This window comes from Phocoena sinus, chromosome 1 (assembly GCF_008692025.1).
Source record: "Phocoena sinus isolate mPhoSin1 chromosome 1, mPhoSin1.pri, whole genome shotgun sequence".
NCBI classification, from domain to species: domain Eukaryota; kingdom Metazoa; phylum Chordata; class Mammalia; order Artiodactyla; family Phocoenidae; genus Phocoena; species Phocoena sinus.
The window spans coordinates 24,459,848-24,485,935 of NC_045763.1; the positions used below are offsets into that span (position 1 = coordinate 24,459,848).

Consider the following 26,088-nt stretch of genomic DNA (forward strand, 5'->3'; position numbering starts at 1 on the left):
CCCCACTTGCAGCCACACTAGGCTACCTCTCCAGCTCCTCTCCCCACTTCCACATCCTGCCACTTCAGCCCAAAACATCCTCCCCCAGTTTGCTCACTGCTGCCCCTTCATCCTTCAAACTCAGCTCGGTGAAACCTCCTCCATGAAGCCTCCTCTGGCCGTCCTAGGTCCCTCAGACTTTCCCCGTGACGGTGTTATAATCATTACAGGCCATGATAATCATTTACATATCTGTCTTCCCCTTCCCCAGATGGGGGGTAACTGGAGGCTAGTCTGACCTATTGTGGTCACCCCAGTGCCCAGTGTAGGACCTGGCTCCAGGTGGGTGCTGTCCAAGTGAGTGGAGTCCATGCCTTATCAGGGAGACATCAGGGTGCTTAGAGGGCCCATGATTTGTGATCAGAAACAGTGCCAGGTCATGACACTCCCTAGCTGGACGTGGCCTCTGAGAGTTTCTGGACTGAATCAACTGTCGTGTGTGTGTGTGTGTGTGTGTGTGTGTGTGTGTGTTGAGGTCATGGAGGTTGTGTTCCCAGGCCTGGCCATACACCATATTTTAGGAACCCCATCAGCCAGAGAGAAGCGTGTTGCTGCTTTATTGAAACTTCTTCTCCGTCACACAAAGCAATGACACAGGGATGTGGTGGGGAGCCCCTTGCACAGCCCTCGCCCTCTGCACCCCCCTCGCAGACCCCAGAGAACCCGCCTCTGTGGCCTTATCTCCGCCTTTGGGTCAGCGACCTCGGGAATCCCAACCCCCAGGGAAGCAGGCAAAAGAGGAGGTGCAGGGACCAAAACCTCCCCTATGGCCCCACCAACACGAACCCCCCGGGCGGGGACTGTGCCCACAAAGGGTTTGCCTGTTTTGACTGAACTAACCTGTGGATTTAGTCCAACAAGTAGGTTTGCCTGATTTCAGCACCGAATTTCTGCTTTGACCACAAGTGTCGGGCAGAATTGGGTGGCCTACAACCTATCTGGCAACGGATGGGCTGTGGGTCAGGACTCACAAGTACTGAATTGACCACAGGGGGCAGCCGGTTATTGGACTAGATTGAATTGAATGGTTTGGGGGGCTAAGTTGATTTTTTTATTACTGGATTTTATCACTATTCTAAATTAACTGAGGGTTGGCTGACTTAATAATTGCTTAAGGAACTATTGGAAGAAAACGGATGTATGTATTTGGTGGGGAGGACTAACTGATGAACTGCTCTGTGAATTGACAACTATTTACAAGCTGACACAATGGACTCTTCATTGTTTTCACTGAAATGACAGGTGTGCTTTTGATTTGTCAGCCACTTGGTAAAACTGGTCAAGTTGAGAGGTATTTAACCAAACTCACTGACTTTAGAAAGACCAATCGTTTAAACCAACGTCAGAGCTGATCAAGAGAAGCTGAGTGCTGTTGGACTGAATTTTTGAGACCCGATCATTCAGCCTAAAGGGGTTGACCCAGTTGTGAGCATCTCCCAGGCCCCGCAGGAAAAGCAGGCCAGCGAGCGGGACACAAGCGGATTGTCCTGAAGTCAGCCAGGTGGTTCACCCAGGCCACAGGGGCCACCTAAGCAAAGAAGCGGATTGCGAGGTAGCTCCGCCCCTCCCAGCACCAGGGCTGGGGCCTGATGAATGTCACGCCTCTGAGTATGGGGGTGGTGCTGGGCCCCCCTCCGGAATCTTGTATGGCAGAGACACGGCTTCCTCATAGGATGGCAGGACCACCTGGGAGAAACAGAGAGATAAGGGCTGAGAACTGACCAGATGGGACCACTACCCCAACCTGGGGTTAAGGGGCTCCAACCCCCACCCCTGGCAAAATGATGTCGATGATGATGATGGCTAGCATGCCTTGGGCACTTACTATGTGCTAGGCATGGCATGCGTAAGACAGGTACAGTTTCTGTTCCTGTAATGCACAGGCTTGCCTCTGCCTGTTCCGCATCAAGCCCCCTTGTTCTGATAACAACACACTGTTTTCCCGGGGAAAACATTCTCAGTCCATGTGCTTTCAGAAGAATTGATCCGCCCCCTGATCTGGGGGAGTGGACATGAGACCTCATGTCTGATGGGGTGGTCACTCAAAGTAGAATCTCATCCCCCTGGCAATCGTCACTGGTTTGGCGATAGGCTTGTAACCCAAGCTGGACCAATCAGACATGCTTCTGGGATGTCTTTCTTACTGCTGGGGTTGCTGAGAGGGTGGGATGACAGCCTAGGGATTTCGGCAACCATTTTACTACCATGAGGAAAGGGCTGCCTTTCATCCTGAAAATAAGATCATGTCTGGACATCAGACTTCAGCCGTGCCTGAGCCAGACCTACATTGGACTTTCAAGTTCTATAAGGTAATAAATTCATTTTATTTTTTACATAAGTGAGGGAGTGTTGGGTTTCTGACACTTGGAACCCAAAAAATCCTTGACTAATACAATCCCCATTTTACAGTTGAGGAAAGTGAGCCTCCAGTCATTTAAACCAGCTGCACTTTTCCCATCACTTTTCCAATCAGCTGCTTCTAAGCGTACTTAATCCCTCTGCCTGGAAGGCCCCTTCCCCTTTCCCAGCTAACTTGTACCTGCTGACAGTCTAAGACTTGATCAAGTGTCACCTCCTCCAGGAAGCCTTCCCTGACACCCCAGGTGAAACCAGGTGCCTCCTCCGTGCTCCCATTGCCCCTGTGCTTCACACCAAGTTGTAATTGGATCTCTGTGTCTAGATTCACTCTGGACTATACTCTCCCCCAGGACAGGGTGGCATCTTAGTTTTCTCTGCATCCAAAGGGTTGGATATGAGTCCAGGAAAGAGTAAGAAGCATAAAATGTTTAATGCATGAATGAATGAATAGAATCCTAGACAATCAGAGTGGAAAGAGATCTTCGCATTTCTTCTGGTCCAACCCTCATCTTACGAGTGGAGAAACTGAGGCCGAGCAAGGCAGAGAGACCTGCCCTAAATGATACAGTGAGTGGCAGAGCTAGGACTTGACCCCCCCAGCAGGCTCACCTTCTGCAGCATCTTGGAGCTGCTCCTCTCCTCGGCCGAGTTCATGTACTTCATGAATCTGTAGCATCTCCACACACACTTGAACATGTAGACCTAGAAAAAAGGCCCAGGTCAGGCTGTGCTTTGTGACCCTCCTTCTCACCACCCCAGCAGACCCAGGACAGTTGCTGGGCGCTTCCTGGAGACCCCCAGCTTACCCTGAAAGGTCAGACCCCTCTTCTGGTTGGAGGGGCCCTCACCTGCCCGTCTCAGGTGTTCCAGGTGTTTCCCTTTTCACTGCCCCACAGACTCATCACAGAAAGGAGCTTTTTAGAGGCCTCTGCACCACCCTCCAGCCTCCCTGGCAATAATCCTGCAGATCCTGCTTCTCCGCCCCTGAGGACTGAAGCTTACCATCTCCTGAGGGGGCCCCGCCCATCCTGAGACAGAGCTGACAGTGGGAAATGTTGTCTTCAAAACTGCTTACGATATGTTGTTGTTGTTGTTTTTGCGGTACGCGGGCCTCTCACTGTTGTGGCCTCTCCCGCTGCGGAGCACAGCGGAGCACAGCGGACGTGCGGGTCCAGCGGCCAAGGCTCACGGGCCCAGCCGCTCCGCGGCATGTGGGATCTTCCCAGACCGGGGCACGAACCCGCGTCCCCTGCATCGGCAGGCGGACTCTCAACCACTGCACCACCAGGGAAGCCCGATATGTTGTTTTTTTAAAGCAGATTATCCAACGGTGTATGCAGTAGTATCCCACGTTTATAAATACAGAAAAATTATATGTATGGATGTATATATCTGTCAGATAATGTGAGCAATGGCTTTCTCTTAGCCACTGTTGTAAGAATTGGGGAGAAGGGTTCCAGGGTGGGGCGTGAAGTCCCCAGGGGTGTGTTCAAGGAACAATAGCCAATAAGTCTCTCTCTGCCCCCAAAGGAAGGAGAGCAGGTCTTGGCATCTAGAAGGTCCCTTGTTTTATGGAGCCCCATGATAGGGACTTAAAAGGAGCAGAAATAAATAAAATGAATTATGAAGTACGAAGGGCCAGGGCAAAGCAAGTAGGTGAAGGGTAGCCAGTGAGGCAGGGTTGGGAGTCGGGGTACAGAGAGAACTCCCACTGGATGAAGATAAAGAAGAGGAGAGGAGTGGGGAGGGATGGAGGTGTGCAGTGGGGTTTGGGCAGTTTCTCTCTAGCGGAGTATCTGACGTAAACCTCCACGTTGGTCCCCACAAGCCTTCAGGAATGTTCTCATGTGCATCACTAAGGCGCTTGTGCTAGGTCAGTCCTTTGAGGAAAGGTTAAAAGGAGCGAAGTTGTTACCAGTTTGGCACTGGGTGAGAGCAGAGACTGCTCAGGGCCTGGGATGTAAGGAGGCAGTGATGTCTGGCTACACCACCCACATAAAAAGAGGGGGCGGAAATGCGCCCAGATATCAGAGGTGCTGCTCTCCGAGTGGCGGTGGTTGGTGGGCTGATCGTCTTCTTTCTGCTCATCTGTAGTTTCTAAATTTCTACAGTGATCCTATGTTACTTTCACAATCAGAAAAGAACACTTTTAAAAGCCCTTCCTTTTCTTGAGTCGACATCAGCCTCCCTGTGGCTTCCGGCCACAGGGCCCCACTGTGGCCTCTAGAATCCCCATGAGAGTCCTTTGGGTACTTGGAGGCTGCGATCAGGTCCCCCTTGAGTCATTTCTTTCCCAAGCTGAACTGCCCTGGTTTCCTTGACTCCCGAAGACGGCAGCGTTTTCTTGCCTCTTCACCCTCCTGTTGTGCTGCTATTTTTTTTTTAATATAAATTTTTAAATTTATTTTTGGCTGCGTTGGGTCTTCATTGCTGCACACGGGCTTTTCTCTAGTTACGTCGAGAGGGGGCTACTCTTCGTTGCGGTGCACGGGCTTCTCATTGTGGTGGCTTCTCTTGTTGCGGAACACAGGCTCTAGGCACGTGGGCTTCAGTAGCTGTGGCACGTGGGCTCAGTAGTTGTGGCTCGTGGGCTCTAGAGCACAGGCTCAGTAGTTGTGGCATACAGGCTTAGTTGTGGCACACGGGCTCCGGGCATGTGGGATCTTCCCGGACCAGGTATCGAACCCGTGTCCCCTGCATTGGCAGGCGGATTCTTAACCACTGTGCCACCAGGGAAGTCCTGTGGTGCTGCTATTAATGCACTCCTGTTGTCACCATTTCTCCAAGAACTGGGACCTGAAACAGGACTCTATCCTCTGGGCCTGACTACCCATGAGAAGAATAAAATCAATCCCCTCCATCCTTCTCATCACCAAACCTCTAGTAATATGACCTCAGGGCTCATCTACATTTTGGTGCCTGAATCACGTAAAGCTGTTAACATGGGCAAAGCAAGACTTAGGGTGTCCCTTTCACAGGTGAGACCCAAGACCCAGAGAGAAGTGACTTGAAAACCAACAACACAGCTAGTGAGGGGAGAGCTGGGATTCAGACCCAGCACTTCCTGAATCTAATTCCAGACAAAATAGCTCCTCCTTCCCCTGGATCAGTTCTCTCTGAGTCACACATTAAGTCCCCGACCCTTGAACACAGGTGGGTCTTCACAGATCCACTTGCTCTAAAGGGGGCGTCCCCGAGGATCCCACATGTGGGCACAGGGGCTGGTGTGGGGAGGGCTAGAGTTAGGAGCCAAAAGCAGGGGGGGCGGTGGTGGAAGACACACTTCCCTGCCTCCTAGCAGTCTGGCATGGGTGGGCCCGGGGCAGCTCAGCCTCTCCACCCCTCCCTGAGCCGTGGGGCAGGGGCCGCTCACCTTCAGGATGAGGACAGTGATGAAGGCGATGGAGAAGATGAACATCATCTTGATGAACTGGTTGTGAGCCATACCTTCCTGGCTGGGGAGGTAATTCTGCAACAGATGTGGGGGCCACGTCAGTGTCTCTGGCCATAAGGAACTCTAACAGTACCCACACATAGAGGAATAAAAGCCAGCTCTCCACGCACACAGGAACGTGCAGTGGCACAGCCATTATCCTGGCCCAGCCCTTCAAGGGCCCTAGGAGGCCACCTACCATCAGCCTCATCTGACAGGTGGGCAAATCCAGGGAGACAGATGCAGCTGATGCCCATCCAGGTGACCCTTATCTGGCTGCTGCCCCATCCCCCAGCTGGTGGGCCACACCCATGTCCTTCTCTGGAGGATAGTCTTGGTTGACGGAACCACCTAATCCTGAAATACCTGGGAGGTATGCCTCGTCCCCTAGGGGCACCTCACAAGCAGGACTGGTTGATGGAAGGTTCCTGCTCTGGTGGGACAACTGCTGTGGCGTTTGCAAACATGTGCACACATCCTCTGACATTCTTCCCTCGAGTGTGGGCTAGATCTAGAGACTCACTTCTCACAAATAGTAGGATGTGGCAGAGGCGAGTGTGATCTCCAAGACCACAGGGCCGTTTCCTCCTTGCTCTCTCTCAGATATTCACCGGGGGTGGGGGGGTGGGGGGAACCAGCAGCCATGACATGAGGATGCTCAAGCAACCTCATCAAAGGCGCACACGGTGGGGAACCGAGCCAAAGATCCCACAGCCACGCCAGTAAGCCAGCCTGGGAGTGGATCCTTCAGACCTAGTCAAGCCCTTGGCGTCCACAGCCCCATCCTCATCTCAGGTGCAACCTCAAGATAGACCCTGAGTCTGAACAGCCCAGCTAAGCCACTCCCACATTCCTGATCCTCAGAAACTATGTGAGGTAACAACTGTTTATTGTTTTAAATCGCTATGTTTGGGGATCATTTCTTAGACAGCAATGAAAACACCAATACCATTTCTGCGCTGCAGTCCATACTCCAGGGCACCCTCTGGGATCCAGCAGCACTACTTCTAAAGCCACATGTCTGCGTGGCTTCTTCCTTTTGTCTAACTTGCTTCCCTCATTCCTTTCAAGTTTCTTCCTGAGAGCTCTCCTTCAGGAAATCACTCGCACAAGAAGCCCTCTCCAAGCTCCACTTTTAGAGAACCCAACCTAAGCACTGAGGCACAGAGAGGGAAAGCAACTTGCTCAAGGCCACAGAGCCAGTGATAGGAGCAGACCCCCAGCCCAGACTCACCATGTGGTTCATGGACTTGAAGTTGAGATAGGTGGGCACTTCCATGTAGGAGCTACAGAGAGTCAGAATGCTCAGGCAGAAATCCAAGAGCTGCAGGGTCATCAGTGGGACCTTGGAGGGGCCCTTTGGAGGAAGAAGACAGACCAGCAAGTCAGCCCCAACCCAGAGGCCCAGGTACCACGGGGCACACAGTGGGCCCTCAGCTTGAGAGACTGTCAGCCAGAGACATCGATGACTCCCTGGTCCACAGTACCCAGAAAGAAATGGAGGTCCATTTCTCAGACGTTCACACCATAGGCTGGTGCAAACACAGGACTAGATCCAGGGTCTCCTGACTCCCAGCCCAGGGCCTTATAATGTAGCTTCTCAGCCTCCTCAAGGACCACAGTCAGGGGAAGTGTGAAAAGCAACTCTGGGGAACTGCGTCTGTGATTGGCACCAGGCGTCGCGGGCATTCCCACCAAGGATGCTCACCATCCTTACCTTCCTTTCTTCAACGTGGTCACAAAGGAGGGACAAAACAGGGGCTGGGGAGGGAAACGGGGCATGTCCCGGTTCCTATGGTGTAAATTCACACGTGGTTGGCATTTTTTCCGTTCTTACCACATGCTGAGCACCCTGTGCACGCTTTCCTCATGTAATGCTCATAAGACATATTGATGAGACATGATCTCAAGACACATTTTACAGGGAGAAACGTGGGGTGAGGGACTTCCCTGGTGGTGCAGGTTAAGAACCCATCTGCCAATGCAGGGGACACGGGTTCAAGCCCTGGGCCGGGAAGATCCCACATGCCGCGGAGCAGCTAAGCCCGTGTGCCACAACTACTGAGCCTGTGCTCTAGAGCCCACGAGCCACAACTACTGAGCCTGCATGCCTGGAGCCCATGCTCCGCAACAAGAGGAGCCACTGCAATGAGAAGCCCGCGCAACGCAATGAAGAGTAGCCCACCCCCACCGCAACTAGAGAAAGCCCACGTGCAGCAACAAAGACCCAACGCAGCCAAAAATAAATTAAAAAAAAAATAAGAAGAAGCGTGGGGTGACTTGGAAGAGCTCAGGGACTTGCTCAAGCTCACCGACTAGAAAGGGCCCTGGGGGCTCCCACGCTCGCTGGCCTGGGCTCCTGCACCTCCCCCGCTGGCCAGCTATGGGACATGGGACATACTCACCGCCCGGCTTCTGCTCCGGGAGACAAACTTGAGGTAGGCGGGCAGCTCGATGTAAGAGCCCAGCAGGGTGAGCAGGCACAGGAGGAAGTCCATGATTTGCAGGGACAGGAAGGGCAACAGGTACTTCTCCCGGTTCTGAAAGGCAGGCCCGGCGTGGTCAGGGGTCCCTTGCACAAGGCTCTTCCATGCAGCCTGATGGCTCCACGGGCCCCCTGGCCCACAGTTCCCTTCCATCCCGGGGAACTCGGTGCTCTCCTGAATCACCTGTGGATCTTGACTGAGGTCACCCCATGGGGATCCACATGCCTTCCTCTGAGTGAGGCTCTGGGCATGGGGAGAAGGTAAGGCCCAGGCCCTCAGGGTGAGCAGTCTCAGCGTCCCAGGAGGAACCGGGAATAGTTCCCATCTACAGAGATAAGCGCTTGGGGGCTCCAGGACCAGGGTCTGCCTCAACTCGCTCTTAAGAACCCAGTGACGAAAGACTTTGTGTCCATTTGACAAATGAGAAGGGATCAGAGAAGACTTCCTGGAAGTGGGGGCACCAGGGCTAGAGCTGGAAAGAAGCAGGAGGGAAGGGGAGGGTATTGGTGGCAGAAGGGCTGTCCTGAGCCAAGGCCCAGAGGTGAAAAAACTTGTGCTGCTTTAACAGTGGGTCTTGCCTCTGTGTAGGCCACCCCCGGGGATGTTCAGTCATAGTAAGGGACCCTGGGAGGCTGAGGCTGAAGTCCCTCTCCTTCAACTGAAAGCAAGTGACCACTATGACCAGTATAAATGTGCAGCAACCCACAGCTGGGGACAAAAATCACAGAAAAGGTGGTTTCGTGGTTTCTCACGTGGTTGTCTAAAATCACTCAGGAGGCAGCCGAAACAGCCCAGACTGAAGCTCAGAGGCTTCAGGGATGACCTGATCCATTTTCCTAGCTGGACAATTTGTGTTTCTGCATGGACCACCAGGAACCAAGGTGAAATCACTCCCTGTGGTGTAGGGCTCCCGAGAGAGTAGCGTTAGCTAGGGAGTGAACAATGGCATTTCAGGCAAATGGAGACATTCCAAACTAGCACCAAATCTCCACCCCATCCTGCTGGCCCTGGGAGTGCCAGTCCACCACTGTCTGTCCAGGAAGTATTCTCTTTCCGAGGTCTGCTCTCATGGCTATGTGGCGGGGCCCTGGCTTCCTGCCCTGCTGGGGGCCAAGGGACAGACAGGTTCCTTTCTGCAGGAGGCTGAGTCACAGCCCGCCTCTCCCTCTCAATCGCTAGCTGGATGGCACTGAGCTGGACGCATCTACACCCTCCCCTCTGCTCCTCTCACTGATTTCAAAACCCACTGCTTTCTCCCCTCTACCTAGGCCTCAAAATGACCCTTCTTTTCTTCTCTACCAAATTCCCTGCCACCATTTGCAATTCAAAAGGATGTGGGTTGCCAGCTAGTTCAGCCAAAGTGTCAATGATCAGCAGTGGCCGCAGCCGGCTGTGCACACCCTCGTGCGTGGAGGGTGTATTTTCACAGGGAACTGAGGCCTCCAACCTGACGGATCTGGTGTGAAAAGGGGGGTTTCCAAAAAGTAAGTGTGAAGATTTCTAGGGTGCAGTTTGGACCTCCTCCAAATACCCACCTCCCACCTACCAGCATCCAGTGCTGTCCACACAGTGGGTGTGAATAGGAGGGAGCCAGGAGGGCAGCTGGGCCTTCTTGCCAGCCCGCAGATCCTGGCTCCCCTTCCCCTCCCTGACCAGGCACTCACCTTGACCACGCCGATCAGCAGGCTCAAGCTGATGATAAACAGCATGGTGATGAGCAGGAAGCTGGAGATCAATTCCGCTGAAAGGCAAAGAGAGCAGTGAGGGGCCCGGAAGTGCCCCCAGGAACCCACACCTGGGGTTCCAAGGACCATACTTTGGGAACCACTGGTGTGGGCACTATGCCAGTGAACCAGAAAGCCCAGGCCCTGCCCTCCTGCAGTTCTCAGTCTTGAGGGGCACACAGAACATTTCAGGTAACACAGGACAGTATAACACAGGGTGCAGGGTGGGAAGGAGGCCTGGGGTCTGCTTTTACAAGGATGAGGTGGGGGAAGGCCTCTGCGGAGGTGGCCTGTGGGCCGAGTGGCCAGGAGTCCAGATAGGGACCCCAAGACAGGGCCCAGCTTGGTGGGGTCAGCGCAGCTGGAGCGTGGGGAGTGAGGGGGAGCGTGGACGGAGCTACGAGGTGTGGGAATGTGGCCAGGGAGGTCAGCAGGGGCTGGAGCCCCCATGAGGAGTTGCGATTTTATTCTGGGTGACGGGCTGCTATCGAGCAGGAGAGTCCCGCCGTCACCGTTCTAAGCTGATTTGGTTTGCAAAGCGCCATCCTATCTGCTCTCACACCCGGAGACTTCAGCGTGAACAAGTGGAATTTCTCCATTTGCAGACATCAAAAAGGACAAGTGGCAGAGCCTCAACTCCACCCCAGCCGGTGCCCATCCCCCTGCCACCCCACCCCACTCTGGCTTCCCCTGGACCTACCGATCCTGAGGTAGCCTGTCTTCGAGAACTTGCAGGAGGCCTTGCCGTGGGCCACCTCCACTGAGTGCTCAATGAACAGCAATACGCTCATGATCTGGGGACAGAACAGAGCATCAGTGAGCCGGGGCCCGCACAGCTCCGCCACCAACCCCCCCACCCCGAAGGCGTGCAGTCAGGGCCTGTGAGGAGGGGTCCTGGAGGAGATGGAATGCGGGTCAGTGCGGCACCCCAGGTAAAGTGTGGCCCGTACAGATAGACAGCTCAAGCTCGTAGTTCCTCCTTCTTCCTCTTCCTAGCTATGTGAGCTTGGGCAAGTTACTTGACCTCTCTATGCCTCAGTTTCCCCATCTGTACAATGAGAATAATACTGATAGCTACCTAAGGAGGCAGATGGGAGGAGTAAATGAGAACATCCCAAGAGGGCACTTAGAACCACACCCAGTTATCCGTAAAGTGATAACTGTGACCTCTGAAGGTCAGGCTTGAGGAAGTGGGGGAGACTGAGGGCTCTCACCAGTGACTGGGCCCCTGCTCTGCACCCTCTTTTATAATGACAAACTCTGAGCATCATGGGATCTTAGTCACAGCATCTGAGCATCACAGAACTTCAAGTTCTTGGGATCATCAACACAGGCCTGGGAGCAACTGACCTGTGGATCCCAGCCCCCATGGCCCCTCAATCCCCATAGGCAAAATGGAGATAATAACAACTGTCTCATAAGGTTGTAGTGGGGCAAGATGGGCTAATTCACTTAGAGTACCTGACAAATAGTAAGCGCTCAATCTGTGCTATTATTATTGTTATTATTCCCTCTAGACTATAGGTTCTAGGTAGGGAAGGACTGTGTCTCTCTTGTTCACTGCTCTAGCTGTTGTAGATAAATGAACAGAAGGATGGACGGAGGGATGGATGCATGAACGAGTAAACCCTATTCCCTCAGGGGCACCTTGCTAAGAATGACAGAGAAGGGGCAAATCTAATGGGCATGAGTGTTGCCATGACCCTGGCAATAACTGAAGTCCAGCCACAAAACTGCAGATTGAAAGAACCTTGGAGGTCACCTTACCCCTGCCCTCCATCTTCTAAGGCAAGGATTCTGTGCCATGCAGCCTCTACTTAAATGCTTCCAACCACGGGGAACTCACAATCTTCTGTGTGTCCATGTTCTTACAGCAAGGCTTTCCCCCCACCATACACACACACTTCTCCAGATGCCATCTGCCCACTCTGTCAACAAGATGTCTCCTCCCTTGTAGTGGATGTCCTACCTCTATTAATATGGCCTAAGTTTACACTGGCTTTCTAGGCGGCCCTCCACTAGTAACTGACGCTCGGCTGACAAGCAAATAGACACCCACCATCTGTTTCCCCCTAGCTGATTGTGTGGGTTTTTTTAGCTCAGACATAGGTTTCGATTTGTCTTCCTACCATATTACATCTTGTTCAGGGGACAGAAAGGGACAGCAGAGAAGACTGATGAGGAACTGGGCTCCAGAGCCAGTCAGAGGTGGATTAGTATCCAGGTCATTATGTGACCTTGGGCAAGTCACTTTACCTCTCTGAATTCCCTCATCTGGAAACTGGCAATCACCGGATTTAATAAGGAACAAATTGCATTGTATTTGCAAAGCACTGAGCTTGGAGGCTGACAGCCGGTGCTCAGCAAGTATAATCTGCTTTTGGCTGGTGTGAGCTTACGTGGGGCAGTCTAGCAGTACCGTGAGGAGAGTGCCAGGGGGCTGACAGTGAGCTTGCTCTAGCTGCCCCCTCTACGTGGTGTGGGGTGAACCAGAAAGGCTTTGTTTCATCAGGAGAGTGGAAAACAGCTCAGAGCGGAAAGCAGACGTGGCGGGGACTGTGGCTGGTACCCACAGGAAACAGCTCGGAGAGAGAAATGTGGCTTCCTCATCCCCTAAAGCCTGGAGCTCCAGCCCCTCTTCTCCCAGTTTCCCCTGTAATGAGGGAGAGAGAAAAGGAGGCAGATGACAGTTCAGTCCAGGACAGAACAGGGCACCCTGAAAGACTGGGAGCTCTGGGGCTCCTGCGGTGTGCCAGCAGAGCACAAATGAGTCACCACAGCTGGGCTTAGAAGGGCACTAGCTTTCATCAGCCGTGGCACAAGAAGGCTTTTGAAGTCCCAAGAGTACAGGATTGTCTGAGATCTAGATAGAAGCTCAGAATCAGACAACCCCAACGTCCAATCACTGGAGAGAGCCTCTGCCCACTTATTTTATAAGTTCCTTCTAGTTGTTTTCTAAGCTCAGAGAGGTTAGGTGGCTCGCCCTAGGACACACAGCAAGTTGGGGCAAAGTGGAGATCGGAGTCCCAGTGTCCCAGTGCTGTCCTGATGCCTTCCCACACACCCCACTCCTCGAGTCACCTCAGAGCCCTGCTAGCCCCGACCCCAGAGGGCTCAGATATTTTGATCATGTGCCTGTGTCAGCAAAACCTTTTGCACACACTGCTCTCTATTTCTTGATTTCCAAATTATATGCATGTGCTCCTGTCTTGATTTATAATGAACATCATAAAACACACATACCAGAAGAATCCAGAAATGAATAAAGAACATGATTTACAAATTTAGAAATTCTAATATTGTCGTTCTGAGGCCCCAGTGGTCACCTTGGGCACCACCCCACTTTGCAGACCAGTGCTAACCCACAAACCACTCCCCAGATCCTCAGTTCTGGCCCCAACATCTCCCACAGCCCGGCCACCACGTCTGCAATCCTGCCATTAGCGTCCCAGCCGCCCCTCTCCAACCACGCCTCCTGAATATCCTGGGACCCCAGGAAGGGGAAGGAAGAGGAGGGACATTCGTACAGCCCGACTCCGTGCCAGCTTTGCCACCCACACCATCCCAGCGATCCTCCCAAACCCAGCCAAGAGACTGTTCTTAATGCTCCCACCCCCATATCACAGATGAGGAAAGCGAGGCTCAGAAAGGTCCAGTAATTTGTCCAAAGCCTCCCAGCTGATCATCTGTAGGGCCGCGATTCAAACCCAAGCCAGTGGGCCCTGGATCTGATTCTCTTCCCCCCTCCACTGTCCTCCCAGCATCTCCCAGCCTCCTAGCTCTGCCTGAGGCCTGCCCTCCTCGCCCACTCCCATGTGGGTGCCCAGCAGAGTCAGCAGGGCACCCACCTCCTCTTCCCTCTGCCGTCTCCTCCACCTCCCACAGCTTGTGCAAGAAGCAGCAGCAGACACCAGAAGCATTTCTACTTTTGCAAAAACCACCTGTGTTTAAAACCAACCTCATCCTTTACTCCATTTCACCTTCTCAACCATCCTGTAGAGAGAGGGAGATAATTCTGTCCCCATTTGCCAGACAGAACCCTGAGTCTCACCGAAGGCAGGAACTAGCCCCAGGTCACAGAGCAGGGCAACCTCAGAGTCCGACTCAGACCCTCCGCTGGCCCCTAACCTTCAATGGAAGACACCAGTCCCTGATCCAGGAGAAAGATAGGCGTCTCAGCTCCCTAGGAGATAGGGTGGAGAGGAATTGACATTTCTTGTGCACCTACTGTGTGCTTGGACCTGTACACACAGGCTTGCACCACCATCTCCCAAAACCCTGCAAGAGAGGCAACATTTTCCCCATGGTATAGATGAGGAATAGAGGCTCAGCAAGGAAAATTCACACGCCCTGTGTCACATGGCCAGGCTGGGATGTGAACCCTGTTGCCTGGGTTCCCAGGGTCCAGGCTCCACTCAAGGCTGAGTGGTTGCTCTGGGGCCCAGCCCTGGTCTCACCACCCATCTGTCCACTCTCCCCTGGCAGCTGACCCCCATCCTTGGACACCCGCAGCTCAGAGGACAGCAGCTGGAACTTGAGGCCGCTCCCACTGCCTCACGGCTGTGTAACCCTGGCCAGGTCCTGGCTCCTCCGTGGTCTCAGTTTACCTCCTCCAATCAACGTGGAGAGTTACCCCTATTCGCACTGGAATGATTGAACACCTGCCAACTGCAGCACGTCACACCTAGGCTGCCCAGGGTCTCCCACCCCAGAGCTGCACCCCACTCATCAGAAGGCCCTCACTGCTCCACCCAAGTCCCCAACCAAGAGCTGTCTGTAATTCCAGAAAGTGCCTGGCTTACCTATAGCATAAGCTGGGAGAGGCCAGGAAACTCCAAGATTCAAGATTTCCCAGGCCACCTGGCCCTCCCCTTCCCCCCACGCCCCTGGTTTCCACCTGGACACAGAGCTGCCCTCTCCCTGATCTCTGAGGACCTGCCTGGGCCATGACTCATGCCCTCCTGCTACAAGAACGGGGCTTCTCTCCGCCCACAGTGCCCAGGCAGATGGCATTCACTCGCCCACTTTTCCTCCATAATAGCATCTTCTCACTCACTGTACCTTAATTCCACATGGTGAGATCACGTGGTTAAGAGCCAGGCGCTGGAATCAAGTGGCCAGGGCCCCAACCCCAGCTCTGTGGCCTTGAGCAAGCCACTAACCTCTATGATCCTCAGTCTCCTCATCTGGGAAATGGGGATAATAACTGGACCTGCCTCGTAGGGCTGCTATCAGGTCAAATGACGTGCCAGCACCAAGCCTGGCATACAGCAAGTGCTCCATCAGTGCACACTGCTGGCCAGGTATACACTTGCTCCCTCATTTTTTCATTCAGTAAACACTCTCTGAGCACATACTGCCTCCAGGCCCTGTCTGGGAAAACCACAGACCCCGGCCTGCAAGTGTCACAGTCCCCAGGGGAACCCAACAGGTGACCAGTGTGTTTAGAATCACGACATGGGACATGCAGGGTACTCAGAGTCCCTGATGAGGGAGTGATCACAGCTGTTTGGAAGGCTCTGGGAGGGTTTCACAAACAGGAAAAGCTTGACCATGGCAGAGAGGAGAGAAAAGCATTCCAGACGGAGTGATCATCGTGTGTAAAGGCCCAGAGCCAGCAGTACAGGCCCAGCAAAATTCGGGGGCAGGGAAGGCCTCTTCCCTGAAAGAGGGGATGTCACTGGTGGGAAAGTGAAGCCCAGAGAGAGGCAGTAGTCAGCCCAAGGCCGCACAGCAAGCGTGTTGCAGAGTCAGAATCAGCCTCAGTCCTCCTGACGCCACGCCAGGGCTCGGGCTGCATGACTGAATCAGTCCTGGCCACGCTCAGCACGCCCAATGCCACCTCCACTCTCCATTCCCCTTTCTCACCTCTTCCCTTGGCTTCTCCCTGGTTTCAGTTCTCATTTTCATCCCCTCCCCGACTCTTCTTTCTCAATAACAAACACAACTTCCCTAAGCTGAGCGAAGGAGGAAGTGGCTGGGAGGCCAGGAGAATTTCTATTTGTTTTCCTGGTGGCTCTGAGAAGCAACCAACAGCCTGAGCTGAAATGAAGGGGGCAGCAGTTGTAGGAGGAGAGGAAGAATCAGGGAGGGTGGAGGGATGAGAGCGCTACTGAACATGGCCGTGGCCATAACGGTGGTGACACCACAGCTGAACGGAATAGAGATGAGGCTCAGGCGGGACTGACGATGCTGACGTGCTGGGAGGCAGAACTGGCTGTCCTGTGGCTGCATTTGGCATGCCGGTGACAGTTACGATCCTCTGGGCAGTGATAATAGAGGTGGCGGTGGATGCTGCAGGGGTGCTGGTGATAGAGGTAACCACAGGGCTGCTGGGAAGTGGTAATTAACTGCAGTGACCGTCAGGCCATGCTGTTGCTGCTGCCGTTGAAGGCAGAGGTGAGAGCATGTTAGGATGGTGGTGACACCAGATCCCCTGGCTCTGGGGATCAAACACCAGTTCCCGGTCCGAGAACATGGGCACACCCTCTCGGACCTCCTGGGGGGCTTAGGACACACACTCTCATAAGCAGGCAGGCAGAAACCCATCCTCTGAGCTTCCGGGGGATAAAATTTACAGGGACACCCAACGCTCAGTGAGCATTTACTATGTGCCAGCCGGTGTGTGGACACTTTCCTGTCTGTTAACTCCACTTCTCCTCACAAGTCTGTGAGGTCAGGACTGTTTACCCACTTACATCCAAGGAGAACAGGGACTGTGGGTGCCTCGGCCGAAGCGGCACAAGGAGTCCGGCCTGGGCTTGTCCTCAACCCTTCCCAACAGAGATAACGCCATTTGCACAATGGGAAACCGGTCCCAAGTGCACAGCCCTTCCTGCCTCTCTCCCCTTCCAGGGCTGCTCCACCCTGACCCTACATCCTCCAGCTCTGGCGGCTCCTGACACTCAGGGGCTCCTGACACTCAGACTATTATTATTATCACTGTCGTCCTCTTCGTCCTCAGCAGCAGCAGCATTGCCCCCACCCTGAAGCTCAGTCCCCTCTACCTCACCCACCCACCCTGTTTTCCCTGGGGGTCCCCTGGGGCTGTCTGGCGAGAGGATGGGAGCAAAGAACCAGATGTGTCAGCGTCAAGAGGAAGCTCCCCTCCCCCAACCCCACCCCATACTTCCTGTCACAGCTTATCGGGGGCGACTGCGTGGGGATCATTCCCCCACCCCTGCAGCACTAGCTCCCCAGCCGCCTCCCCAGCTGGCCCAGATAAACATCACGATGTGCGCCCCCCGCACCCTGCCAAAGCCAAGGCTCGGCTGCTGCCCCAGCCGGGCAAACTGCGCCTCCCTGGGAGCCTGGTTCCTCTGGAGGCTGCGGCTCTGCTGTCCACCCTCCCATCCCCGCCCCCTCCTACTATTAATTGTCCCCCCACAACCCCGCCTGGCCCCTTTACTCCTCTGTGCCTCAGTTTCCTCATCTGTAGAACAGAGAGAAGGCTCCACCCACTAGCAAAGCTGTAGTGAGGAAGGAGCACATGAGGTGACATATGTCTGCTACCAAAGATGACGATTCAGAAAGATCGAGTGACCAGTAGAAGCATTTGGTGTGGACTCCAAGCCACAAGGTCCCCGTGGCCATTGTAATAGCCCACCCTGGAAACAACCCCAATGTCCTCCCCGAGTACAACAGGCCAAATACATTGTGATATATTCATGCAGTGAAATACTATACAGCAAGGGGGAAATGAGCTGGATACACACGGCCACGCGGAGGAAGGTCACAAATGCGATGCTGAGAGAAAGAGAGAGCCCATGCTGTGTAATCGCATCCCTGGCTACTTCTAGAACTACGTGTGTTGGAAGAAGTCAGTGGGGTCCGCGTAGTGATGAGGTGGGGACACCAGGGGCCCTTGGGGGCTGGTCCCATCCTATTTCTCAATCTGGGTAGAGGTTACCTGGCTGTTCACTTTGAAAAAGGTCACCAAGATATGCACTTATATAAATTATGCATCAATAAAAGGTTTGCAAAAGTAAAATAAAATCGAGATTGGTTGCCACCGGGTCAGACCCTGGGGATTACAGAGATGGATCAGGCTGGGCCAAGCCCTGGATGAGCCTCCGGGCCTCCAGGGCAGACCACATGACCCCCAGGACCCCAGCAGGTGGGGGTGGGAGCTGCCCTGGGATGGAGGGAAACGCTGGGAGCTCAGGGTCCAGGAGTTGGGGCTCCAGGAAGGCTTCTGAGAGGCAGTGAGTCTTAAAAGAAGATTTCTCCCAAAGGGCAGTGGGAAGGGTGTTCCAGGCAGAGGAAAAAGCAGGGGCGAAAGCAAAAGAGAGTGAGACGCATTTAGGAAACTGCAAGCTTCTCTTGGGGAACTGTGACTTGGGCTTACCATGTGCCGGGTACAGAGGAGGCCCCCAGGAAATGGCAGCTTCTGGGTGGCTGGGCCAGTGGAGGGATGCAGGAGATGCTAGGGGGACATGTGGTTTTACAGGGATATGACTTTGGGGTCAGCAGGGGTGGGAGAAGGAGCACCCAGGGCAGAGGGGACAGCTTGTACAAAGGCCGGGAGCTGGCAGAGAACACAGTTCAGATGGCGTGTGCCAAGGTTCATCACCCTGCAGGGTGGGAAGTGCCAGGACGGGAGCAGCTTGCTCTGGCTCCACATCCAGGAAAGCCAGCGTGTCATCCTCTGAGCCCTGTCCCTTGCCTGTGCCCTGTGTGTGACAGCCCAGCAAGACCTGTCCTCTGCTCTCTGCCCTTTGACCTTTCAGACCTGCCCCCATGAAAGAAGACAGGATGGCAAGCCTTCCCCTGAAGGAGCAGGCACTAAGGGCAAAATTTCTGGCCCAGTGAATCCCAGTGGCTTCTGCCATTCTTGGTAGGGGGGGCAGTGGTCATCCTTTATGGGCACCCATTTGGGAGCTCAGAGTCAGCCTCCAGGCTTGGTCCACACCCCCATCCTCCTCCACTTCTTGAGTATCTAGAGAAGTACCCTGCACCCACCAAACAATCCCCATAAAACATCAATTCCTTATTTACCTTCAGGACAAAGGTCCCCACGTGACAGTAAATGTTACTATTACTGGAGCGTTTAGGAGAGGCCAGGTCCTCTGAACACTGACACACACTCATTCATTCGTCTTCGCCTCAGCCTTATGAGGCAACTTCAATTATTATTCCCATTTTCCCCCCGTTTTGCAGGTGCCATTGAGACTGCATCTTTGCATGTGGGCTCCGTGTTTCTAAGAACGAGGTTCGCCGGATATTACGGTTGAACCCCACCCCATTGCTGCCAAGAAGCCTGCCCCTCCCCCACCGCGGTCTGGAGCAGCAGCAGGGGAGCCTGGGCCCCGAGCAGGACACCCGGGCTCTTGTTCTTTATCTACCCCGGGCTGCAAAGTCGCTTGGCCTGTCCAAGCCTCAGTTTCCTCTTCTGTCAAATGGGGGCTCCAGGGGTAGCTACAATGTGTGGGGCACTCGCTGGGTGCTAGGTGTGTCTCCCACCTGGTTTCCTTTGAGTCTCTGACCTTGCAGGTCATAGTTATTGGCCCCCAATTGACAGGGGAGGAAACTGAGGCTCGGGGAGGGGGAGGGACACGCTGGGCCTGCAGCAGGGCTGAGGGGTGGAAGGCGGGAGCCAGTGCCTCACTCTGTACAGCTCCCTGCTCAGCTTCCTGCCTCATTAGAGGTTCTGTGCACCCTCCCCTTCCCCTGGTGGGGTGCGGGTCCCCTGGGAGACCAATGCAGGCCTCATAGTGAGCTCAGAGTGAAGTCCTGGTTCCAGGCCACTGCCCTGGGCTCAAAATAAAAGCCTCACTTCCTGGGAGGCTCTGGACTAGGGTGGTGACCAGAACCTCAGCCCACCCAGGCTCTGCCTTCCAGAGTGGGGCCCCAGCCCCTGCACCAGCCCCTGCACCAGCCCCTGGACCCTCCCCCAGGTTGGTGCCTCTCCCAGCTATGGCCCTCTGACAGCAGTAGGTCCCTCTGACCAAGGTGATGCCCGATGTCTGGAACCACCATTCCCTACCCCCCATTCCCAGAAACCCCTTATTTCCCTTCCCTTCCCTTCCCTTGGGCCTGAGAACCAGGAAGTAGGGAGGGGATAAGGCCCAGCCTGGGGTCTGGCCTGTCCTGGCCCACCTCACACAGATGACCGGTCACCATCACTTGGCCCACCAGGCCTGGTGCAGGAAGAGACCAACTTTGCTCCCAGAAGGCCCTGCGTGTCACCCCGCTTTGGCCCAGGGGGCCCAGTGGTCCTCTCGATGGCTCCAACATTTTATAAGCTAGAAGGCAGAGTGCACACCCCAGAGATGGGGAGCACAACTGAGTTCCCACCAGGGCCCCTTGGCCAGGGCACTGGGGAGGGGCCACGACTCCCACTCTACCGCACATGGGAGCATCAGGCGTGAAGGCAGAGGTTCTAACAGACGACCTAACAGTTGGGACCTATTTTTAGGCCCCAAACAGATGAGCTCTCGAAAGGGGAGTGGCCTCTGGTCACGTCCCACAGCCCACACTGGGCACTCGCCTGCCAGCCCTCCTCTCCAGTAGGGTCACATCAGCTCAATACCTCAAAGCAGTCACCCTGAGACAGGGACCACTGGCCCCATTTAACAGAAGAGAAAATTGAGGCTCAGACAGCAAAGGCACCTGCCTGCTCAAAGTCACATCATGAGTGAGTGATAGAGACAGGTCTGTGATCTTTTCCATCCCAGAGAGAGAAGAGCCACTGGAATTCTGAGGAGGACAAGCAGGAGGGCCTCCTGGAGAAGGAGGCTTCCCATGAGCTGGACCATAAAGAAGAAATGAAGACTGGGTGACAGAAGGGTCTCTCAGAGAGACAGACCACCCCTGGGCCGTGGGCCAGGTAAAGAATTCATTTGTTCACTTGCTGGCTCATCCCACACACCTGGGTGCTGGTAGCTGAGGCCTTGGAGCAAGACCTTCCCCTACCTCCCTGTGTGACCTGGAGCAAGTCAGGGACCCTCCTGGGCCTCTGTTCACTCATCTGTTAAATGAGAGAGCTGGGTCAAACAGAGATCCATCCTTCTACCATGAAGCCTGAAAGAAGACAGGCATTTGGTCCAGTCTTAACCCTGCTGACCTCTGTAGCCTCCCCCACCACACCTCACGACCATCCTGCCCTTGACCCCAGCTCTGTGAGCTTCTCCATGCTCCCAGAGCATCATCTGGCCTTTCCTACCTCCCCGCCTTTGCTCCCTGCTCCCTCCACAAGCATATGCCCTTTTCCCCCCAACATTCCCAAGCAAAGTCCCACTCATCCTTATCACTCCGGCCTCCTCCCAAAAGCCCTCGCTGAATCCCCAGCGTCCACCCCAGGGCTGGGCTAAGGCCTCTCATCTGTGCCCCCGTAAGAGCCAGCACTGTCATCCATCAACGCCATTATCACAGTTTTTCCTTGGCGGGTTGGAATCCCTAGAGGGCAGAGGCCAGGAGTGAGTCAGGCGCATGTGCTGGCCTGGGGCTGGGCACCAAAAAGAAAGACATGTTTGAGAACAGATCTGCATTCACTAGAGGCTCCTTTAAATAATGGAGGTTAAGTGCTTTATTATTAGCAGTGCCTCAGACGCGGAGCCTGTTGGCAGCACAGCTGTGAGTCAAGTGGCCGGACCCCAGAGCACCGGTAGAGAAAGTCACTTCACAGTAGAGAAGCCTGACAAACGCGACCTCAGCCAGGTGATCAAGGTCAACATCAAGCGATAAGACACGCGGAAGCACACACCCTTGATACGACGTGCGGAGAAGGGCTCTTTACCTCTGTGGTCATCCTCCCAAAACACATTGCCCAAGTCTAACCATGAGAAAAGCACCAGGCAAGTCCCATTTGATGAATATTTGACAGAATACGTGACTAGTACTCTTCAAAACTGTCAAGGTCTTCAAAAACAAGGAGAATCTGAAAACTCTCACAGCCAAGAGAAATCTAAAGAGGTGTCATGACTATATACAACGTGGGATCCTGGAAGAGAAAAAGGACATTAGGGAAAAGCTGAAGAAATCTGAATAAAGTATGGACAGTAGTTAATAATAGTATATCAATATTGACTCATCAATTGTGACAAATGTGCCATATTAATATAAGATGCTAACAATCGTGGAGCCCAGATGCGGGGTATACAGGAACTCTGTACTATACAATTTTTCTGTAAATCCAAAACTGTTCTAAAATAAAACGTTTATTTTAAAACGTAATACATGTTCATTGTACCAAATACAGAGAATACAGAAAAGTAGCAAAAAATTAGAGCTTTCACAATCTATAACCCAGAGACAAGCCATGGCCAGCATCAGTCTCATTTCCTCCTGGCCCTGTTTTGGTGTATCCTGTTGCTACAGGGTTGAAATCGCCACAGCTTTAAGCTTTTTATCAGACAACAAAAGTTTAATGGACTTCCAGGTGCCTTGGAGAGGAGAGGTTAGGGAGGGAGATATTTCTAGGCAAAAAGGTCTTCTGGGTCCCTATCTCCCGCCATTAACTTGGGACAGACATGCTTTGGGTTGCCAGGCAAACCAGAACCAAAGAGGCCAATTTACAAACGTTCTCTAACTCCTCTGTGTGTGCAAGTTGGAGTCAGAAAACGTTCGTGAACCAGGGAATCCTCTACACAAACCCAGTGAAATGCTGAGGAAGGTCCTCCAGCCATTGGACACGGAGGTCCTCCAGTAATAACGCCCCGATGACTCAGTAAAGTGGGGCATTGTCTCAGGATGCCAAGAGCCCGATTTAACCCTCCCCAGAGGGGTCCAGTCCACGAATAGCTCTCCGTGTGCAGGGCCGTCGCCCATGACTGGCTCCAGACGACGACCAATCTGGGTGATCAACACATCTGGATGGCAGCTTCTCTTTTTCCATCCAGATGTTCGAGGCCCTGACAGCACACCTGCCACCCAACTGCCAGGCCACAGAGAAAGCCCCCAGGCCCTGCCCTTTCTGGGAAGGAGCAGAGGCCTCTTACAGAGGAAGCAGGCGGATGATCCTCCACTGGAATCAGTCAAGGACCCCAGCCCAGAGAAGACCTCCCGGGGCCAGCGGTACAGCTTCCAGACTTTTCTTCTGTTCTCCTGCCTTCGGGTCTAGAACATCCCATGGCTCCCCATGACCCACATTAAAGACAGTGGTTCTCAGCTGGGAGTGATTTCACCCCCAGGAGACATTTGCAGTATCTGTAGATATTTGGGGTTATCACAGCTGGCGGTGTGCTACTGGCATCTTGTAGATAAAGTCCTGGGATGCTGCTAAACATCTTACAATGTACTGTTCAGTCCCCACAACAAAGAATTCTCCAGTCCCAAATATCAATAGTGCCCTATAGTGAAGGCCCAGCCTCCAGCCTGTCCCTCCAAATCCCTCCCACCTCTTGCTGCCCAACCTAAAGCCCCCAGGTTAGTCTCTGTAGGGTCCCCTGCACAAGCCACTGTCCTCAGCCTCCACACCTCTGCACACCTATCCCTCCCCCATCCATACTCCCCACAACCAAACTCTACACCTCTGCCAGTGACACCTCCTCCAAGAAGCCTTCCTTGATCACTTGCCCACACGTTCTCCAGCTCTTTGGGCAGGAACTGATGTCACTTAACTGTGTACAGGTGAGGACCTCGGACGGCATGATCAAAAAGAAACCGCAGGAGTTACAAAACCCAGGGTTTGCAAGTCAGACTCAGGTCCCAGCAGCCTGAAAATGGATTTGACTTGGTCTGCACAGGGATTTCTTTTTTACCTTAAATCAGTCATCAACATGGAAACAGCAGAAATTGTGACATAAAAGCCTCTGTTTCCTGTTTCTCCAAATGTCAAAAGAGCGGCTGCTGGGGCCCACATTCCTCCATGGCAACAATCAGCGGAAACAGAGAGCTGCCGCCAGAATAGACCCAGAACAGGCTCCCCAGGTCACTGCAAGGTCCGTCTGCCCCACTACGCTCACTTACAGGAGCTGCCTGGCCCCTGGAGGCATTGGAGTTTGAGACCTCTGAGCTGGTCCATACCCTCTTGTCCATCATCTTATAAAGGAAAAACTGGGAGCAGCTTGTCCAAGGTCACATAGCCAGGCAGAGCAGGGGTAGGGACCCAGGGGCCTGCTTCCCACGGCGACACCCCTGCTTACTACACTGTGTTTCCAAGAATGTTGCACAATCTCAGAGCTTGAAGAGGCCCTAAGGACTTGGTCTGGGGACAGTCAAGAGCCATTCACTCCTCTCAGGAGCACTCTTGCGTTGGAGAAGCTAGGCAGAGCAACCACTGAGCCCCGCCCAAAGTCAGTGTTCTGGGGTCTGACTGCTTGACTTACAGGTGTGCTGGCAGCAGGCTCCGTGTCTGAGGCACTGCTAATAATAAAGCACTCAAACACCTGTCAAGCACTGCTCTGTGCCTTGTAGATATTTACTCCCTTGATCCTGAGAACAACCCTAACAGAGAAGTATTATTATTCTCGTGCCCATTTTTTAGACGAGGAAACGGACATTCAGAGAGGTTAAGTAAGTGGCCTGAGGCTGCACAGCTAGGAAGTGATGAGGCCAAGATTTGCACACAGGAGTCTGGGTCCAGAGGCTGCACACCCAACACTGAAGAGCACCAGCCCTCCGAAGCATTGGGCTCTTGCCAACAGCCCTGCCTGCTCTGTGTGCAGCAGGAAGCAGATGCAGCCAGGTCTGAGAAGTTTACAGCGGCCCACCACAGTGTGCCAGATTTAGGCTAATTTTGAGGAAGACCTTCCAGGCTCATAAAAGAACTGTTAACCACAGGCCCTGAGTCACCCTGGGAGGAAGGTCCCCGGGTCTGGGGGAGCTGAGTGTGGCTTGGAGCTGTGGGCTGACGGGATAGTTCTGGACAGGGCAGAACAGAGACCCCAACCTTCAGCCACCAAGACAGAGGGGGAGCCTCTGGCCCCAGGGGCTGTGACTTACCCAGAGTCACTCTGAGTTAATAAGAGACAAGACTCCGTAGCCGGCTGCACACCAGCCTCCAAAGGGGAACCTCTGGGCCCGTTCCTCCTCAGCTGGGCCCACAGGCGCTCAGGCCAGGCCAGGCACCCTGCTCTTATGTAAGCTAAGAGGATACAGCCCCCTCCCTCCCCTCTGGAAGCACAAAGGGGAGATTCGCAGTTCTCATCCCCTCCAGTGGCCCAGGCCCCATGCCTCTGACCTGACCCCATTTCCTGACAATGATCCCAGCTCACATTTCTCTCAAGATTCCTGGCTTCCAAAGCACTTTCACATCTGCTGCTCCGTTTGTACCTGGATGAACTTGTGGCTGCTAAAGGTCCCATTTCACAGAGGCAGAAACTGAGCCTCAGAGAGAATGTGAGGTACGTTTGCTTAGAAAAAGGACCCCGCCTCCCACTCCTGCCACTGCTGCAGGGTCCCCTCTCCCGCTTTGGACAGAGAAGGAGCCCAAGGCCCGGAGCAGGACAGGGACTTGTCCAGGGTTCCAAGAGGAGGTGGTGAGCAACAGTCCTCCCGTTCAAGGGGTCTCCATAGATCGGGGCCGCCCTCACACACACACACACGCACACACAGTGTCCCAGGCCGCCTGCACACTCACCACATGGTAGACGGCCAGGGCAGTGGTGGCGATGCGAACGTTGAAGCAGCAGCAGGTTTGGCGGATGACGGCCGCACGGGGGGCCATGGTGTTGCCTCCCCTCCTCCGAGGCACTGACAGGGAAGGAGCCAGGAGCCTGGAGCAGAGAAGGAGCCAGGAGCCTGAAACAGGGCAGAAAAGGGAAAGCTGCGGGCACCCTCCTCACTTCCTTCCTGCCCCTCAGACAGGCAGGGGTAAGGGCGTCACAACTGGGGCGGGGCAGCTGGGAAGGGCCCCAGCTTTCCTCAGAGCACGGCAGCAGGCCCCTGCCACTCCCAGGAGGGGCTTCCCTTACACCGTCGGTACCTGCCCTTTGCCAGGCCTGGAGTTTAAGCAGTTTCACCCATGCCTTGCTTAGAGGATGCTCACCACCACACTTGGAAGCAAGGACTGTTAGCAATCCCATTTCCAGATACAGACACAGAGGTCCGGAGAAGTCAAGGCATTCAGCCAAATCACACAGTAGTCAGTGCTGGTGGCAGGATTCAA

General features: G+C 54.1%; 1 protein-coding gene across 1 annotated transcript; it reads right to left on the reverse strand.

The window, feature by feature from the left end:
- Positions 1-571: 571 nt before the first annotated feature.
- Positions 572-25,773, reverse strand: LAPTM5 (lysosomal protein transmembrane 5). Its single transcript, XM_032639514.1, has 8 exons — positions 25,561-25,773; positions 10,741-10,834; positions 9,981-10,057; positions 8,236-8,370; positions 7,065-7,187; positions 5,771-5,866; positions 3,007-3,099; positions 572-1,725 (listed from the first exon to the last, which is right to left on the reverse strand). Exons 1-8 carry the CDS (start codon positions 25,645-25,647, stop codon positions 1,636-1,638), a joined length of 795 nt encoding a protein of 264 aa, XP_032495405.1. The 5' UTR covers positions 25,648-25,773; the 3' UTR covers positions 572-1,635.
- Positions 25,774-26,088: the final 315 nt, after the last annotated feature.

Excerpts from the sequence above, each read along its gene's own strand:
- LAPTM5 (XM_032639514.1), bottom strand. The coding sequence starts at position 25,647 with ATGGCCCCCCGTGCGGCCGTCATCCGCCAAACCTGCTGCTGCTTCAAC. Across the intron at positions 8,371-9,980 it reads TGCTGATCGGCGTGGTCAAG|AACCGGGAGAAGTACCTGTT; the intron begins GTGAGTGCCTGG and ends CCTGCCTTTCAG. Across the intron at positions 5,867-7,064 it reads TCAAGTCCATGAACCACATG|AATTACCTCCCCAGCCAGGA; the intron begins GTGAGTCTGGGC and ends CATCTGTTGCAG.